Consider the following 18,759-nt stretch of genomic DNA (forward strand, 5'->3'; position numbering starts at 1 on the left):
ACTGAAATGCTGCTGAGAGCGGTCCCATACAGTCCAGGCACCATCTTCAAATGACTGACATCCCGTCCCCCCGCACTTTCCCCTTTCCCTGGAGTTCTACACAGGGTGTACCCTAAACCCCCTTCCCCAGATAATCTGTACAACATTGTCCTGTATGAGGCAGAGATGGAACCTGTCAAAAAGTTGCAGTAAAAGATTGTGTGCATTTGTGTGTGCGTGCACTATTTGGAGACTTACCCCACAAAGGCTGTCTTACTGTTGGTGGGGGGGGGGGCGGCGTTTGGTAAGAGGTATGGGGGCGGTGTTGGATGGGGTGGGTGTGTGTGGAGGTGGACGGGTTTGGGCAGGAACAAACCGGGTTGGGTGTGGACAGGGGGGCAATGTTGGACAGGGTTGGGTTGGAGCGGCCGCGGGGGCCTGCGCGCAGTGTGCTGCGGACTAGTCTCCTGAATGGGGAGCAGACTTCACAGAAAACTCCAAGCCCCATAACAAATCCAATTAACCGAATAATCAATTATCCGAACAAAATCGTGCCCACCCATCTTGTTCAGATAATCGAGGTTCCTCTGTATTTGGATTATCTGCAGTGAAATCCAGTTGAGTTCTGTTTCCACCTGTGAAATTGTGTCATCGTGTGAAATTGGTCAGTAACAATTTAGTGAAGAAGAGAATTTATCTGTGCAATGCCTACATGTTTCTTAGCACTCCATCTCTGTTTCACAACAGAAGAGCATAGATATTGGAAACAAAAAACAAAGAATTATAGATACTGGAAATCAAAAACAGAAATTGCTAGAAAACTTCAAGTCTGGCAGCATCTGTGATGAGAAAACAGAGTTAACTTTTCAGGTTCAGTGACCCTTCTTCAGAACTCAATAATTCAAACATTGAAAATTTGGACCAGAATTAATGTTTGTAGCATATGTGTCAGCATGTAGATTTAGGCTAATAAATGTTTGCACTTAACTGATCAGGTAGCTTGCAACAGGATTAAAGAAATGTAATTATTGCAGAATCAATCTTCAGCCATTGCATGTAAGCAACATTTTTAGTCATCAACTTATTAAATGACAACCAGCTATGGTAGAAATAATTGGGGCTGAATATAGTTACTACATTAGCCTTAACAGGTTATTAATTTCATTGTGGTGCATAAAAGTTCATCTAAGTGGTGCAGTGACAGCATTGGAAGTAATTTGTTGTATGTGAAGAGTTCTGCAATAACTTGAAATTTGACAGAGAGCCATATAAAGACAAGTTCTTCTGTTATCAGTCTTTGAAAACCAGACAGAAATCTAGAAATATGTTTGACAGTCCTAGATCTAAAATTGACTGAAGGGAATTTAGTTTTGACTGCTATGGTTTTATTCATGTACTTTATTTGTTTTTTGTTTCTAGGTTACAAAGACCCTATGTTTACTTGCCAATTCATCTTTATGGCCAGTTAGTTCATCATAAAACTGGCTGTCATTTGCTAGAAGCACAGGTGAGGAAGGTATTGCGCGTGTATAGTGCAGAATGATTTAGTACTGATGCAGTATACTTATATGACTAAAGGTTGCAGTTTTGAAAACCAGATGCAGAGGTCTGAAACAAAAACGTTTTTTTCCCTTTATGTAGAGATACCAGTGTTTTCTTTTCTAATTTCAGATGAAATCAGGGTTTGTGTGTCAAAGGCAGATATAGAGATTTGGGAAGAGTTCCATTCTGCATCTAATCCTGCCCTAGAATGGGGACAGTTTAGAGGAAGCTTTATTTTGTATCTAATTCTGTGCTGGAAGTGTTTGATGGGCTAAGAAGTGACTCTTGAGAATGTTGGTGGTTTTTATTTGCAGAGCATCGTTCCAGACCTGAGCTACACTGTGCGTTCACCAGTACTGGATAAATGGGATGGCATAAAGCAGCTGAAAGCAGCACTCTGGGCCTTGGTACAATTGTTTTCTTTTCTTTTCCAATTTCTAGCCTTTGTTTATAGCTGTTTTCTTTTCCTAGCTGCTGTAGTAAATGCATTAATATCCCTACATGCTTTCACACAAGAGATCATATGCGAGTGTCCTCACATGAAACTGCACATCACAGCCTAGTGGTTATCCTGAGTACTGGAGTTAATTCTATCGCACATGCAATCGCTGCTTACACTTGACAGAATGGGTTCAGTCCTGGGTCCTTTTTGGTCTGTGTGGCTCTCTAAATAAACCTTCTGAGCCAACTTGGGATATAATATTGCTGACAAAAATAACTTAACCCCTGAAGTAGAGTAACGAGAGAATTGCAACATGTATTTTGAGATCAGCCACACATTCCTCTTCTTGCTCCTATTTGCCTTTTAAAGGCTTCATCTTAGTGGGCACTTGATAAGAGGTGACATAATGTAGATAGCACAGATGTGAGCAACGCTGGCTGGGTCAGCATTTATTGGCCACCTTTAATTGCCTTTTAGAAAATAGTGGTGAGCTGCCTCCTTGAACCACTGCAGTCCGCTTTGGTGTAGGTACACCTACAATTCCATTAGGGAAGGATTGAGCAATAGTCAAGGAAGGATGATATATTTCCAAATCAAGATGGTGAAAGACTTGGAGGGAAAATTGCAGATAGTGGTGTTCCCATGTATTTCCTGCACTGCTCCTAACCCAAGTAAAAATTAGCAAATGTGCGGGAGTTAGAATAAATTAAGCAGTGCATCATTGGTTATTGCAGCAAATGAAAGGGTTATGATTTATACAAACCCTCCATATTGATCAATCCTCTAGCATTCACAATAAAATGAATGAATTAATCACCCAACTAGGTTTGAATGGATGTGATATCGTAGGGATTAGGAAGACATAGCTGCACTATGGCCAGGAATGGGAACCAGATATCCAGGGGCTTTCACTTTTTAGGAAGGATAGCCAAAAAGGAAAAGGAGGTGGTGTAGCACGGCTGATTTAAAAAGGAAATTAATGTGTGTGTGAGGAAGGATATTAGTTCTGAGAAAGTAGAATCTGTATGAGTTTGAGCTTAGAAACACTGGCAAAAAAATAATAATTTCAATTGTGTATATACCAAACTGTAGTAGTAATGTTGGGTAAGGCACTAAAAAGGAAATTATAAATGCAAGTTATAAAGGTACCGTTGTAATTATGGGTAACTTCAATCTACATATAGATTGGGTGATTCAAGTCAGTAGCAATACCATAGAGGAGGTATTATTGGAATATTTATATGCTAGTTTTATGAATCATGTATTGAGGAAACAAATAGATAAAATGCCATCCTTGATTCTGTATTATGTAACAAGAAAGGAATGATTGACAATCTATTTGTGCGTGCGCTCTTAGGGAAGTGTGATTGCTATGGAATAGAATTCTTAGTTATGGAGAGGGACTAGTTGTCTCTGAGACTATGCTCGTGAATTCATAATAGTGTGGTACTGGAAAAGCTCGGCCGGTCAGGCAGCACCCAAGGAGCAGGAGATTCGATGTTTCGGGCATAAGCCCTTCATCAGGAATGAGGCTTGTGGGTCGGGGCTGAGAGATAAATGGGAGGGGGTTGGGGTTGGGGGAAGGTAGCTGGGAAAGCAATATGTGGATAAAGGTGAGGGAGAAGTCAGAGGGGGAAGTGATGTAAGGGAAATTGTGATGGTCTGAGGCCTGAGCTACCTATGATAAATTGGGATTATTCTTGAAAGGGATGATAGTTGATAGGTGATGGCAAATATTTAAAGAGTGGGTAGAAGAACTGCAAAATGCCAGTCTGACATAAAAATAAAATGTGATCATACCATAGCTAACAAGGGAAATAGTATCAAATTCAAGGAAGAGGCATACAAATTGGCCAAAAAAGGTGACGTCCCTGAGGATTGGGAACAATTTATAATCTGGCAAATGGAGAAAACGAAACTGATTATGAGGGAGGAAATAGAATGAGAGTAAGTTTGCAAGAAGCATTCAAACTGATAATAAAATCTTCTACAGGTATATAGAGTCATACAGCACAGAAACAGCCCATTCAGTCCAACTCGTTCATGCCAACCAAGTTTCCCAAACTAAACTATTGCCACTTGCCTGCATTTGGCCACTTGCCTCATATCCCACTAAATCTTTCCTATTCAAGTTCCTATCCAAATGTCTTTTAAATGTGGTAATTTTACCTGCATCTACCACTTCCTCTGGCAGTTCATTCCACATCCCACCCTCTGGAGAAATTGTTCCTCAGGCCCCTTTTAAAATGTTACTCCTCTCACCTAAAAAGTATGCACTGCACAGCAACAGTTTCTGTGTGGACAATTTTATTTAATCCAGATATTTTCTTCAGTTACAATAATAATAAACTTAAAAATGCAATTAGCTTTTCTTGGGGAAAATAGCTAGCAGGATAGAAGATAACTTGGTAACACTCCGCAGCGTGGTCAATCCATTATAAAAGTTTTTAGGAACACTCATCAAGAAGCCAAACTAATGCAGAATGAAAAATTATTATATCTGTTGTATACAAAATTTCCACACTCGACTGAATCACAAGATCATTGACTTGTTCATTTTCTTGGCAGGTTAATTCCATTACTCAGTTTCCCAAAATAAAAAAATTCTTTCCTTTTCAAGATTTTAAGTGTAATTTTTGACCTATTGAGCTAGCTATGACGAGAAAAAGATTAGTAAAGGTGAATATACGTTCCCTATAGTCAGAAATATGGTAATTTATAATCGACAACCAAGGGATGGCAGGCTAATCCAATGCATACATTAGTTACGTCTTCACAAGCAAGACAAAATATAGGGAGCAGAGGTCCTAATGGAAAGGAGAAATTGGAAGAAATTAATAGGGAAAAGGTGTTGGAGAAGCTAAAGGGATTAAAGGCAGATAAATCCCTGTGGCCAGAATACTTAGTGGCCCTAGATAGCAGGTGGTCATCTTTGAAACTTCTATAGACTCTGGAAAAGTTTTCTATGGAGGGTAGCTGACGTAACCCCAATATTTAAGAAGGGAGTCGGAGAAAACAGTGAATTATAGACTGGTTAGCTTGATATTGGTAGTGGGAAAAATGCTGTAGTCCACTATAAAAGATGTAATCGCAGAACACTTGGAAGAGAGTGACAAGATCAGAATCAGCATGGATTTATGAAGGGCATATTGTGCTTGATACATCCTCAAAACATTCTAGCAGATATAATGAGCACAGTGGATAAAGTAGATATGGTTTTCTTGGACTTTCAGAAGGCTTTTGACCATGTCCCACTTAAGAGATTAGCATGTAAAATTAAAGTACACGGATTTGAAAGTTTCTATGCTAAACGGATTGAGAACTGACTGATAGGAAACCAAAAGTAGGAATAAACTGTCTGTTTCTAAGTGGCCAGCAATGACTGCTTGAAACCCAACTATGACTAATTCCTGGGATGGTGGGACTGACAAATAGGGAGAGACTGGATTGTTTGGGACTATAGTCACTGGAGTTTATAACAATGAGAGGGGATCTCATAGAAACCTATATAGTTCTAACAGAATTAGACAGGGTAGATGCAAGAAGGATGTTCCTGATGAGCAAAGTGTCCAGAACCAGGGGTCGCAGTCTAAGGGTAAAAGGAGTAGGCCTTTTTGGGCAGAGATGAGGAGAAATTTCTCCATACAGAGATTATTGAGACTGGAATTCTCTGCCACGTGAAAAGAATATAGGGAGATAACAGGAATACAGTATGGAGTTGGATAATCAGCTGTGGTCATACTGAATGGCAGTTTTGGCTCAAAGTGTTGAATGGCCTACTCGTGCTTCTATGTCCCTCCAACACCCTATCCACTATGTTGACAATGAGATCTTTGCTCTGCAAATACGTTTTGCTGCATGTTGCCATGATGATGACATTTAACTGTAAATTCCGGCCCCTGCGCACACTGTTGCTCTAATTCCTGATTTTCATCAACCCTCATTCTTTCTGCAGTATGAGAAGAGGAAATCATTGGACGTAAATGACATAAATCTTTGGAATTTTCTAGCCCACAAAGCAGTGAAGTCTGCCTCATTTGAATCTATTTATTCAAGGCTGAGTTAGCCAGATTTTTCGTCAGTAATGGAGTTGAGAGTTATAACAATGGGAAGCACACAATTGGAATTGAGACAACAATTAGATTAGCATTATGTTTATTGAAGGGCAGAGCAAAGCCAGTGGCTATTCCTATTTCATAAATCTTAATTTCTTGTCAATCTAATATTCATTCCAGCTCAGTTCTGTGAAACCATATCTCTATACACTTTTTGATGCACTGCATTTTCCACACTCATCCGTTTGGAATTCAGGTACGGAAAACCCAGTTGCATCACAGCCATTTTACACTTGGTAGGGTACTAATTGTCTCAGGATGGGACACCTTAAAGAACTCTCAGCCCATCTGTGGTTCCAGCAATGACCTGTGTGTCTGCTACCAGGGCTGCAGCCAGTCTTCCATGGTGAAAAGATAACTGAGGCCAGACTGAAGATACGTCTGGTGTATTGGTGCCAGAGCCCAGTGAAGGGAGTGAGGAATGGGTTTAAGAGCCAGGGGAAGTGTTCTGACCCTGAGGGAAGATCTTGGCTCTGATTGGCGCAGTGATTGCCAAAGAAAGTTTGGAGCCTACCAGGCTCAAACCCAACTTGTAAAAACTGCCATGCAGCTTAGTTTGTCTGGAATGCCCCCATCATGGAAGAAATAGCAGCAAGTTGGTGGCATAGTGCTAATGTCACTGAACTAGTAATCCAGAACACCACACTAATACTCTAGGGGCATGGGTTCTCTGCTCTTGTGACACTGTTGCAGATGGGGAATTCAAATTCATTATAAGTCTGAAATAAAAAGCCATCTCCCTCGCAACCATGTAATCACTGCCAGTTGTTGTAAATATTAATTTGATTCATTGATGTCCTTTAGGGAGAGCAGTCTGCCACCTCAATCTGAACTGACCTACATGTGAATCCAGACCCACAGCAACATGGTTAACTCTTCACATACTGCTGCGCAAAAAATTGTGACCCTGGCAATGACCGTAACATCCCAAGAATCTTTTTTAGAATGGGACCAGCTGGGATCAAGCAAAAAAAGCTGCAATAGCATTCCCTGACCTGGCTGTCAAACAGCAGCAGGGAAGTGTAACATACAGCCCTACACTACCGTTATCTTCAAAACCTGCTCCAAACCCATCTGTTTACCGGTGCTTACAATTGCCATGTTCCCTTTCTGATTCTTGCTTTTTGTTTTCTTTCTGCATAAGTGATGCAAGAAATTGGTTAGTAAGAGGCTTCTAACCTGAATGTGATGTGCATTTCAGGGTAACATTGGCTCGTCAAATTGGGGATTGAATTTGCTTCAGGAGGAGAACGTCATCCCAGATGTTATAGCCCTGGCCCACACTTGTGAAATTCTCTCTGTTAGAGGGTAAGTAGTAAATATCATGGAATGTGCCAACCATTTGTCCCATTGGGCAGATGCAACATGGGTTTGTGAAAGGCCGGTCGTGCTTAATTAATTGTTTGGGATTCTATGAAGACATTACGAATATGGTGGACAACGGGGACCCAGTAGATGTGGTGTATTTAGATTTCCAAAAGGCATTCAACAAGGTGCTGCACAAAAGGCTGCTGCACAAAATAAACATGCATGGTGTTACAGGCAATGTATTAGCATATGTAGAGGGTGGTTAACCAACTAGCAACAAAGAGTGAGGATAAGTGAGTGCTGCTCTGTTTGAATATCAGTGACTAGTGGTGTGCCTTGGATCAGGGCTGAAAATGTGTTGCTGGAAAAGCGCAGCAGGTCAGGCAGCATCCAAGGAACAGGATTCTCCTGTTCCTTGGATGCTGCCTGACCTGTTGCGCTTTTCCAGCAACACATTTTCAGCTCTGATCTCCAGCATCTGCAGCCCTCACTTTCTGCCTCAGGGATCAGTGTTGGTACTGCAATTATTCGCAATTTACAGAGATGATTTGGAACTGGGGGTGGTGACATGTAGTGTGTAGAAGTTTGTGGACAACATTTAGATAAGTGGCAGAGCAAAGTGTGCAGAGGACTGTGAAAATTTGCAAAGGGACATAAATAGTTAAGTAAGTGGGTAAAGATTTGGCACATAAAATACAATGTTAATAAATGCGAAGTGTCTGTTTTGGTAGGAATAACAGTAAAAAGGACTTTTACTTGAATGGTAAGAAATTGCAGCACGCTGCTGTGTAGAGGGACTCTGGGTCTTGTGCATGAGTCACAGAAGGTTGGACACAGGTGCAACGAATAATTAAGAAGGCAAATGGAATTTTGTCCTTCATTGTAAAAGGGATTGAGTTTAAAGGCAGAGGGGTTATGTTGCAGCTGTGCTGGTGAGGCCACACCTGGAGTACTACTTGCAGTTTTGGTCTCCTTACTTGAAAGAATGTACTGGCACTAGAGGGGGAGCAGAGGAGGTTCACTAGGTTGATTTCAGAGTTGAGACTGAGTAAACTGGGATTATATTCATTGGAATTTAGAAGAATGAAGGAGGAGGAATCTTAACAAAGTATATAAATTATGAAGGGAATAGGTAAGATAGAGGTAGAGAGGATGTTTTCACTGGCGAGTGAAACTAGGACAAGAGGGCATAGCCTCAAAATTAGGGGGAGCAGATTTAGGACTGAATTGAGAAGGAACTTCTTCACCTAGTGGGTTGTGAATCTATGGAATACCCCACTTAGTGAAGTGGTTGAGGCATCCTCAGTAGATGTTTTCCAAGCTAAGATAAATAATTTTTTGAACAGTAAAGGAATTAGGGGTTGTGGTGAGAGGTGGAGCTGAGGCCATGAAAAGGTCAGCCATGATCTTATTAAATGGCAGAGCAAGCATGAAGGCCTAGATGGCCTACTCTTGCTCCTCACTCTTATGTGGATCTAAATGAGCATGATAGTGAGGTAGTCTCTCTCAGTGCCTGAATGCCTCAGTAACAACTTTCCCTCATCTGAATTCATTGCAGATTATTGAAGTTTGCTGTATTTGTTGAATATATAGACTGTACTTATTGCTTTCTGATATTTTGCTAATGTTTAAGGTAAATAACTTTCCCTGATGATGAGTCCCAAGTATTTGTTGTCTTAATAAAGTATCTGAATACTTCAAAGGGCTTACAGTTTTTCAGCTCACTTCCAGGTACCAGGATCCCTCTTTTGTTTGCGCACACATAAGTAAGACCTGGATAACATTCACGTTTGGACTGATAGTGGCACATTTGCACCACACAAGTTCCAGGACTGTTTAAACATTTTGGTTACAGCAGCAGGTCAGAAGCTAGGAATGCTTGCTAGTAATTCACCTCCTGACACCTTAGAGCCTGTTCATCATTGACAAGGCACAAGTCAGGACTGCGATGAATACTCCCGCTTTCCTAGATGGGTGCAGCTCCAACAACACTTTAGTTTGATACCATCAGAATAAAGCAGCCTGTTTTTGGTTGGCATCCCCTCCACTACTTTCAACATTTACTCTATCACCAGCATCAGCAATGTATCGCATCTACAAGATTACCTGAGTTACTCACCAAGGCTTTTTTCGTAACACCTTCCAAACCTGCAACATCAAGGCATGGAGCACCACCTACAAGTTTATCTAAGTCCCACTCCATCTCACTGTTCTTTCACTGTAACTAGTTCAGTCTCCTGGAACGCCCTACCTAACAGCGCTGCAGGTATGCCTACACCAAAAGTAACAAGCATTTTCACCACGATATCTTGGCACTAGCACCATACAAACATAGTAACTGATGTTTCAGTTAGAAAAGCTGCTGCGTTTGTCAGTTCTGCGTTGTGTTTTAAGGCTTTGATACTTGATATTTGTTAATGGTGCTGCTGTTACAGTTACCGTATAGCAATGTGCAACATGTTTATACTGATCCCAACCATTGGGCACTACATAACTGCACCGGAAAAGAGATGCACGGAAGAGGCAGTGAGCTTGTGTTGTTGGTATAAGTACTGCAGTAAATATAAGTGTTTGAAAAATGTAAGCTGAGGTCAGCATGGTTTTGTGAAAATTATGTCATTACTAGTTATGTTAAAAATCTCAACAATCAGCTTAGAGTCCAACAGGTTTATTTGGAAGTAGTTTTTTTTTTGGAAGTTTGAGCACTACTCCTTTGTCAGGTGGCTAGTGGGGCAGGATCATAGGGCACAGAACTTATACTGAAATATCAAAGTGTCATACTGCTGATGCAATGTATTGAACAAATCTTGATAGCTATTAAGTCTTTAATCACTTAGAACAGGTTGCAGGTTTTGCATCATTAATATGTAAATCCCAGAACTACTTTCTAGTCACATTTCTGAGCTGACTTGAGGTTTTAAAAAAGTAACATCTCAGTTCAAACAATGCATTTAAAATGTGGGATTACAGACTATCTGTATCCCAACCTTAAGTCAGTCCGATTCTATTTCCAAAGTAGGAATTTATAAAATGTCACATAGACTGACTGCCTACAGATTGTGCATTTTTTGAACAAGATAGAACGTATCTACAAATGCAGATTCACCCCATAGACTTGTATGTGTGTCTGCGTGCATGAGAGTGAGACACCTTTTGGACTTTAACCTGATGTGTGATTTTTAACTTTGTCCACCCCAGTCCAACCCCGGCACCTCCACATCATTGGTAATTATCCTAGAAACATACTTCCACAATCGGTGAAGTAATGGATAGAAGTGAATGTCCCTCTGAATTATTTTCTCCACCGACAGGTCTGATAATCATTCTGAATCTTATTCTCCAGTAAAAATCCTAATAAAATGGCCATATAGCCTCTGCATTTGTGCCTTCAAAAATGGATTTAAGGGTGCCTTTTATTTCCATTGATCTGTGTTCCTTTTTCTGTTCCCACAGGACGTGTCTGTACGTACTGGGTCTCTTGGCAAAAACAAAGCAGGGGTGTGATATCCTGAAAAACCATGGTTGGGATTCAGTCAGGCACAGCCGCTTGCAGCCCTGGCCTGTGGCTCCTGATGACATGGAGCAGCTGTACAATGAGCTGTCCTCAGTCCCTAGTACGCTGAGCCTCAATTCTGAATCTACCAGTTCCAGGCATAACAGCGAGAGTGAGTCAGTGCCTCAGAGTGAGTATCATATGAAGTGGGACTTGCCTGACTGCTCTCAGCATAATGAAGTTATCTTACCTCCAGCATGGATTTCCATCCATCTAATACACCACTGATCCAGAATCTGGTTTCCAGCATCTGCAGTCATTGTTTTTACCTCGTTGATTTTAACCCTACTGCGAATCCTCTTGCAAGGATGCCTGCCTTGAAGAAGTTTTCCTCCTCTCTCTACAAGAATCTCAGGGAGTCTCTCTCCCTTCCAGCACCACTGATCCAGAATCTGGTTTCCAGCATCTGCAGTCATTGTTTTTACCTCTTCAATCTACCTCTGTCAGAACTTACTGCAGAAAGCACTGCCCCTCTCTACCATTTGCAATGGCATTGAGTTGGTAGGTTATGAGGTCTAGCCTCGGTGATAGTGACCATGAAACTATTGTGAATATTTGTAAAAACCCATCCAGTCCACTAATGTCCAGTAAGGAAGAAAATGTGGTACCCTCATCTCTCTGACCTACATGCGACTCTTAGCGAAGTGGCCCGCTCTTCACTGTTTTCTCTGAAATGATTGAGCAAACCATTCAGTTCAAGGGCCATTTCAGGACGACAACAAATGCCAGCACAGCCACATCCCACGGAAGATTAAAAAATGCTGCTTCCCCTTAGCATCTTCTGATCTCTTTGGCTACAGGAGCCAGCTCTATTTCTGATGATTAGTATGAAATTGCCAAGTGATGTCTCTATTTTATAATGTGAGTTACTCTGTAGATTTTTAGGCTCAAGTTCAATTGGGTAGTCGATTTTGCCTGTCCAGAGGTAGATTGAAGCCAAGTTCCGAAATGTTAAACGCTCTGTCTTGAGGTGGCTGCAACAATCAGTTGCAATTTGTCCTGTTTCAGCTTTAATAATCTCAATTGGGCAAGATTCCATAGAACTTCTTACATCGCATGTATATGTTAATGGATGTGCTGTGGGCTTCTTTGTGTTACAGGCATGTTTATTATGGAAGATGATCGCTATGGCAGCAGCACAACCAGCACTTTTTTCCTAGATATCACAGAGGAGGGTGATCAGTCTTTGGAAAAGCCCAAATCAGCTAAAGAGAAGGAACGAAGCCCCTTGAGCATCCTCAGCTCTTCTAGATTTGTTACTCGGCGCTTCTTCAATAATCTGACTTCACTACCTAGCAAGAAACTGCGCAGTGGCAGCGATTCCAAGTCCAGCAAGGCAGCAGCAGATGCGAAGCAGGTTCAGCGACGCATTCGTGCTGTCACTGAACCAGCCAACAGCACTGAGTATTTGCACACTGAGGTGTTTACCAGCATCTTCAATGGTAACCGATTGCACAAGAGCCACACATTGAGTTTGGAGACCTCCTTTGTTGGGAGTAGGGATCATGGCAACAGAGGAAGCTCTCAGAGCATCTCGGAGTCTGAACTAAAGCGCCCAAAAACTATGTTGGGAGATAATCACCAGGAACAGATCATAAAGGATCGGTCTATGGGTGACAGCACGACTGGCACACAGTTCAAAAGCCGCAGCCAGAGCTTTAACACTGATACAACGACGAGTGGCATTAGCTCTATGAGTTCTGTCAGTTCAAGTCCATCTGGTGAAACAGTCCGTCTGGACCCTGCCAATGCTGACACAGACTGTGGCAGCCTGAATACAATCGTCAGTGCACGGACAGTGAAGACCAATGTCTCCCTTACTCCCCAGTCAAATCACCTACCTCTGTCCAAGTCCAACTCTGTGTCACTGGTCCCTCTGGGGTCATCTCACACGCTCCCCCGAAGGGCGCAATCACTGAAAGCACCTTCAGTTACTACCATAAAAAGCCTGACCGACTACAACTTTAGTTATACAAGCCCTCGTGATGCATTTGGGTATGCCACACTGAAAAGACTACAGCAGCAGAGGATGCATTCATCACTGTCACACTCTGAAGCCCTGGCATCTCCAGCAAAAGATGTGCTGTTTACAGACACAATTACCATGAAGACTGGCAGCCTGGATTCACGGTTGACACCAAGAAGGTAAATAAACTATCCTTTTGTTATATATTGAATAATACCATATGTTCAGAAAGGAGGATCTCTAAGCAGTGCACAAGAACATTATCTTTCAATGACACGCCTAGCCCTAATTGACAATTCTGGGATATCTGAAAAGGTTGGAAAATCTGTTGGAATTCTGTGAAGATCTAATTAATAGAGTTGACAAGGGGAAGCCAGTCAATAAGGTATCTTTGGACTTTTTCTGAAAGCGTTTGACCAAGTTTCACATCAGAGAGTATTGTGCAAGATTAAAATGCTTAGGTTTGGTGGTAGTGTATTGAGATGGATGGAAAACTGGTTGGCAGAGAGGGAATAAAGTGTCGGAATTAATGGGACTTTTTCAACTGATAACTAGTGGGGTACCACAGGGATCCGTGCTGGAACCCCAGCTATTCACTATATGGATTAATGATTTGGATGAAGGAGCAAAATGTAACATCTCAAAGTTTGCAGATGATACCAAGTTGGGTGGGAGGGTGAACTGTGACGAGGATGCAGAGATCCTTCAGCATGATCTGGACAGGCTGGGTGAGTGGGCACATCAATGACAGATGCAGTATAGTTTGGATAAATGTGAGATTATTCACTTTGGAAGCAAAAACAAAGCAGACTACTACCCGAATGGCTGTAAATTGGGAGAGGGCAGTGTGCAGTGGGACCTGGGTGTCCTTGTGTACCAGTCGCTGAAGGTGCAGCAGGCGGTAAAGAAGGCAAATGAAATGTTGGCCTTGATTGCGAGAGGTTTCGAGTACAGGAGCAGGGATGTGTTGTTGCTGTTATACAGGGCCTTGGTGAGGCCACACTTAGAATATTGTGTGCAGTTCTGGTCTCCTTTCCTGAAGAAGGATGCTCTTGCTCTCGAGGGACTGCAGCGAAGGTTTCCCAAGCTGATTCCAGGGATGGCGGGACTGATGTAAGAGGAGAGATTGACTAGGTTAGGATTGTTTTCGCTGGGGTTCAGACAAATGAGGGGGGAGTCTCAGAGACTTATAAAATTCTAACAGGACTATACAGGGTAGATGCAAGGAGGATGTTCCCAATGGTGGGTGTGTCCTGAACCAGGGGTCACAGTCTGAGGATTCTGGGTAGGCCACTTAGGAAGGAGATAAGATGTTTCTTCACCCAAAGAGTGGTGAGCCTGTGGAATTTATTACCACAGGAAGTATTTGATGCCAAAACATTGAACATATTCAAGAGGCAGCTAGATATAGCACTTGGGGCGAATGGGGTCAGAGTTTATGGGGAGTTGGATGATCAGCCATGGTCGTGATGAATGACAGAGCAGCTTCAAGCCCGAATGGCCTCTTTGTATTCCTATTTTCTATGTTGTGACTGCAGCAACTTGTATAGTACCTTTAATATCATTAAAACTTCACTTCCTAGGAATCTTAAAGCAAAACGTATGATACCAAATCACATAGGGAGTCATTGGTTCATGTTATGATCCTGGCTGACGTACTGGACAAGAAAGATCTCAGGCTAAAATATGTGTTGATAGATCAGTTTTGTTTTGGTTTTAATAGTGTGGTTCTTTCAGGTGCTGCAGGTTCAGCTTTAACAATGAAACTGAAGTTTCCATAGGAATTTGGAGTGGTAATAGGCATTTCAGCCTTTCGAGACCGCTCCACCATTGAACATGATCATGGCTGATCTTATCCTGGTCTCAACTCCACTCTCCTGCCTGCTCCCCATAGCCCTTTATCTCGCTTTTCATCAAAAACTCTCTTGAATCTGTTGATTGATTGATTATGCCTCCACTGTATCTGGCAGAGTGTTCCACAGATTTACAACCCTTTGAGAGAAGTAGGATCAAAACTGAGATGAGGAGAAACTATCTCCTCTCACTCTGTCTATTCCCTCTGTTTGAAACTGTCCCACATCCACCTTATCAATCCTTTTTAGCATTTCATATACCTCAATCAGATGTCCCCTCATTCGTCTGAAATCGAATGAGTACAAACCCAAGCTATTCAACAGCTCTTTGTGCTTTCATCCCTGGAATTAACCTTGTGAACTACCTCCAGTGCTAATATATCCTTCCTCAAAGAACATGGAGGTGTCCGTGTCAGACTGGGATGGACAGGTTTATTTGGACCTGATGAAGCTAGCTACCTGACCAAGGAAGAGCACTCTAAAAGCTTGTTCTTCCAAATAAACATGTTGGACTTTAACCTGGTGTTGTGTGATTTTTAACTTACTCCAATATGGAGATCAAAATTGGACACGTTATCCTGATGTGGTCTCATATAATTGTGAACAAAACTTATTTATAATCCAGTCATCTTGCAATAAATGCCTGGATTCTATTTGCTTTATTATTAGCTGCACCGCGTACCCACTTTCTACGATTCATGCATAAGGAGATCTAAATCCCTCTGCATTGATGCATTTTGAATGTGCTTCCCATTTAAATAATAATTTGCCCTTTTATTTTTCTGGCCAAAATGAACAACCTTGAATTTATCCCCATTAAACTCCATCTGCCAGATTCCGGCCCATTTCCTTGGCCTATCAATATCATAGATTCCTTACAGTGTGGAAGCAGGCTCACCAAGTCCACACTGACCGTTTGAAGAACATTCCACCCAGACCCACCCCATCATTGTGACCTTGCATTTCTCATGGCTAATCCACCTAATGTACACATCCCTAGACACTATATGGGCAATCCACCTCTCTAGGAGGACACCCACGCAGACACAGGGAGAATGTGTGAACTCCATACAGACAGTCAGCTGAAGGTGGAATTGAACCCAGGTTCCTGGTGCTGTGAGGCAGCAGAGCAATGTTCATCTGTGAACTCTTTATCTCCTCTTCACTGCCTGCTTTCCTCCCTATTTTAATATTATACGTGAATTTTGCTATGTTACATTCTGTCCCTGCTTGCAGAGCATTTATATAGATTATAAGTAGTTAAGGTCTGAGAACTAAATCCTGCGCATCCCACTAGTTACAATTTGCCATCCAGAGAAAGAACCATTTAACTCTGCTTTTTTATCAAACTGCCAATCCTCTATCCAAGCCAATACTCTACCCTTAACCCCTAACCTTCCAGGATAGTCTTTCATGCGGCACATGGTCAGGTGCCTTCTGGAAATCTAGATATACCATATCCACTAGATCCCCATTATTTATCTTCCTGGTTACAACCTGAAAGAACTCCAAGTTTATTAAGCACAACTTAGCCTTCGTGAAACCATGTGGACACTGGTGAATTGAGCTTTGTTTTACCAATTGTTCAGTTATCTCTTCCTTTACAATTGCCTCCAGCAACATCCCCCCACTATAGAGGTCACACTAACAGATTTATAGTTTCCCACTTTTTGGGGTTTTTTTAAATAAGGGTTAGCGTTAGCGTTTCCAATCCAGTGGCACTTTGAGAATCTAGGGAATTTTGAAAAATTCAGAACTAATTCATCCACTGTCTCTGCTGTCTCCTTTTGTAATACACTCCGCTGCAGACCATCAGGTCCTGGGGACTTATCAGCCTTTAATCCCATCAGTTTACTTAATACCTTATCCTTAGTTCTAATAACTTCACGTTCATCTGTAGTAACTGTACTTTTTGGGAAGAGATCATTATCTTTCACTGCCAAAACAGAGACAAAATATTGGTTTGGTGCCTCAGCCATTTCTACGTTTCCCATCATTACCCCGCCATTTTCATTCTTTAAAGGGCTGACATTTACTTTCATATTCTCTTCCTTTCTATATACTAAGAGAAGCTTTTGGTATCTGTGCATATGTTTTCTCCTCGTTTCCTTTCGGAGTTTACCTTCGCTCTTTCAATTTCATTTTTAGTAACCCTTTGCTGACGTTTGAAGTTCTCCCAGTCCCCCAGAGTGCCACTGACGTTTACATTCTAACACACCCTCGTTTTTGCCTTTGTTATCCTTTACTCTCTTGTTAAGCCATGGATGATTTTTCGGTTTTTTTACAATTTCTCTTCCCCTCAGGAATATATGATGTAGAGGTGTCGGTGTTATTCTGGGGTGAACAAAATAAAGACTCATCGGTTATAGTCCAACAGGTTTATTTGGAAGCACTAGCTTTCGGAGCACTGCTTCTTCAGGTAGCTAGTGGGGCAGGATCATAGGACAGAATTTATAGTAAAAGTCTAAGTGTCATCCAACTGATGCAATGTATTGAACAAACCTAGATTGCTATTAAGTCTTTAATCACTTAGAATGTGATTATGGTTGCAGGTTTCTGGTTGCAGGTTGCAAGTCACATTGCTGAGATAATAAAACCTTAAGTTTTAAGAAAAAGTGACATATCAGCTCAGGCAATACATTAAAGGTGGGAGGTTAGAGTGAGTCTGTATACCAATCTTAAGTCAGACTGGTTCTGTTTCCAAAGTAGGAATTGACAAAATATCCCATGGACTGATTGCGTACAGATTGTGCGCTTTTTGAACAAAATAGAATGTGTCTGCAAATGCAGCTTCACCCCATAGACGGGTGTGTGCGCGCGCTTGATTGTGCGGAAGTGTGATGGAGTATATGCCTGTTGGAGGTGTGTTCGTGTGTCTTTGTGTGCCTGAGAAAGAGCATGTGTATGAGAGAAGTTTTGTGTGTGTATTTGTGTGCGAGTGTATAGTGTAGTAGTCACCTGTAGTGTAACGTGAACCCAAGATTTTGGTTGAGGCCATCTTCATGCATACAGAACTTGGCTATCAGCCTCTGCTCGGCATCTCTGTGTTGTTGTGTATACCGAAGTCCACCTTGGAGGACGGTCACCCGAAGATTCGAGGCTGAATGTCCTTGACTGTTGAAGTGTTCCCTGACTTGGAGGGAACATCCCTGTCTGACGATTGTTGTCCGTTCATCCGTTGTCATAGCGCCTGCTTGGTCTCACCAATGTACCATGCGTCGGGGCATCCTTGCCTGCAGCGTATGAGATAGACAACGATGGCTGAGACACAGGAGTATCTGCCACACGCATGGTTGGTAATGTCCCCAACTGTAATGGTAGTATCCATGTTGACACTCTTGATACACCTTCCAGTGTTTGCAATGACAACATTGCAATGTTGCCATGACAGACCATTGTCTGCAGCAAACTGCCCGGCCTTTAGATTAACATCGACCACAACACCATACAATCCTGTCATGGCAACCACTGCAAACTTGTCAGAGTGTCGACATGGATACTACCATTACATGTGGGGACATCACCAACCACATGCGTGGGGTACTCTTGTGACTTGGTCAATGTTGTCTATCTCATACATGCAGGCAAGGATACCCTGAGGCATGGTATATTGGCGAGACCAAGCAGACGCTATGACAATGGAAGAATGGACACCGTGCAATAATGTTCAGACAGGGATGTTCTCTCCAAGTCGGGGAACACTTCAGCAGTCAAGGACATTTGGCCTTGGCTCTTCAGGTGACGGTCCTCCAAAACGGACTTACGGATACGCAACAATGCAAAATCGCCGAGCAGAGACTGATAGCCAAGTTTAGTTCCCGTGAGGATGGCCTCAACCGGGATCTTAGATTCATGTCACACTACAAGTTTCTCGCTTTCTCTCGCACACATGCTCTCTCAGATACACACCGCACCCTGCTTCTCCTCCCCCCCCCCCCCCCCCCCCCCCCCTCTCCCCTACCCTTTTGATTGCTCTGCAGACGTGCCATTTCAGGGAGTGG

General features: G+C 42.3%; 1 protein-coding gene across 2 annotated transcripts in view; it reads left to right on the forward strand.

Annotated features, from left to right (window-relative positions):
- rictora (RPTOR independent companion of MTOR, complex 2 a) overlaps positions 1-18,759 on the forward strand; it is a 242,633-nt gene that overhangs the window by 184,458 nt on the left and 39,416 nt on the right. For both annotated transcript variants that reach the window (XM_043703086.1, XM_043703095.1), the window contains 5 exons: positions 1,399-1,486; positions 1,836-1,928; positions 7,280-7,386; positions 10,840-11,069; positions 12,040-13,084. In XM_043703086.1, the coding sequence (XP_043559021.1) occupies positions 1,399-1,486; positions 1,836-1,928; positions 7,280-7,386; positions 10,840-11,069; positions 12,040-13,084 (1,563 nt within the window). The remainder of the gene's footprint in view (positions 1-1,398; positions 1,487-1,835; positions 1,929-7,279; positions 7,387-10,839; positions 11,070-12,039; positions 13,085-18,759) is intronic.

The sequence above is a fragment of the Chiloscyllium plagiosum genome, chromosome 2 (genome assembly GCF_004010195.1).
Source record: "Chiloscyllium plagiosum isolate BGI_BamShark_2017 chromosome 2, ASM401019v2, whole genome shotgun sequence".
In the NCBI taxonomy this organism is placed as follows: Eukaryota; Metazoa; Chordata; class Chondrichthyes; order Orectolobiformes; family Hemiscylliidae; genus Chiloscyllium; species Chiloscyllium plagiosum.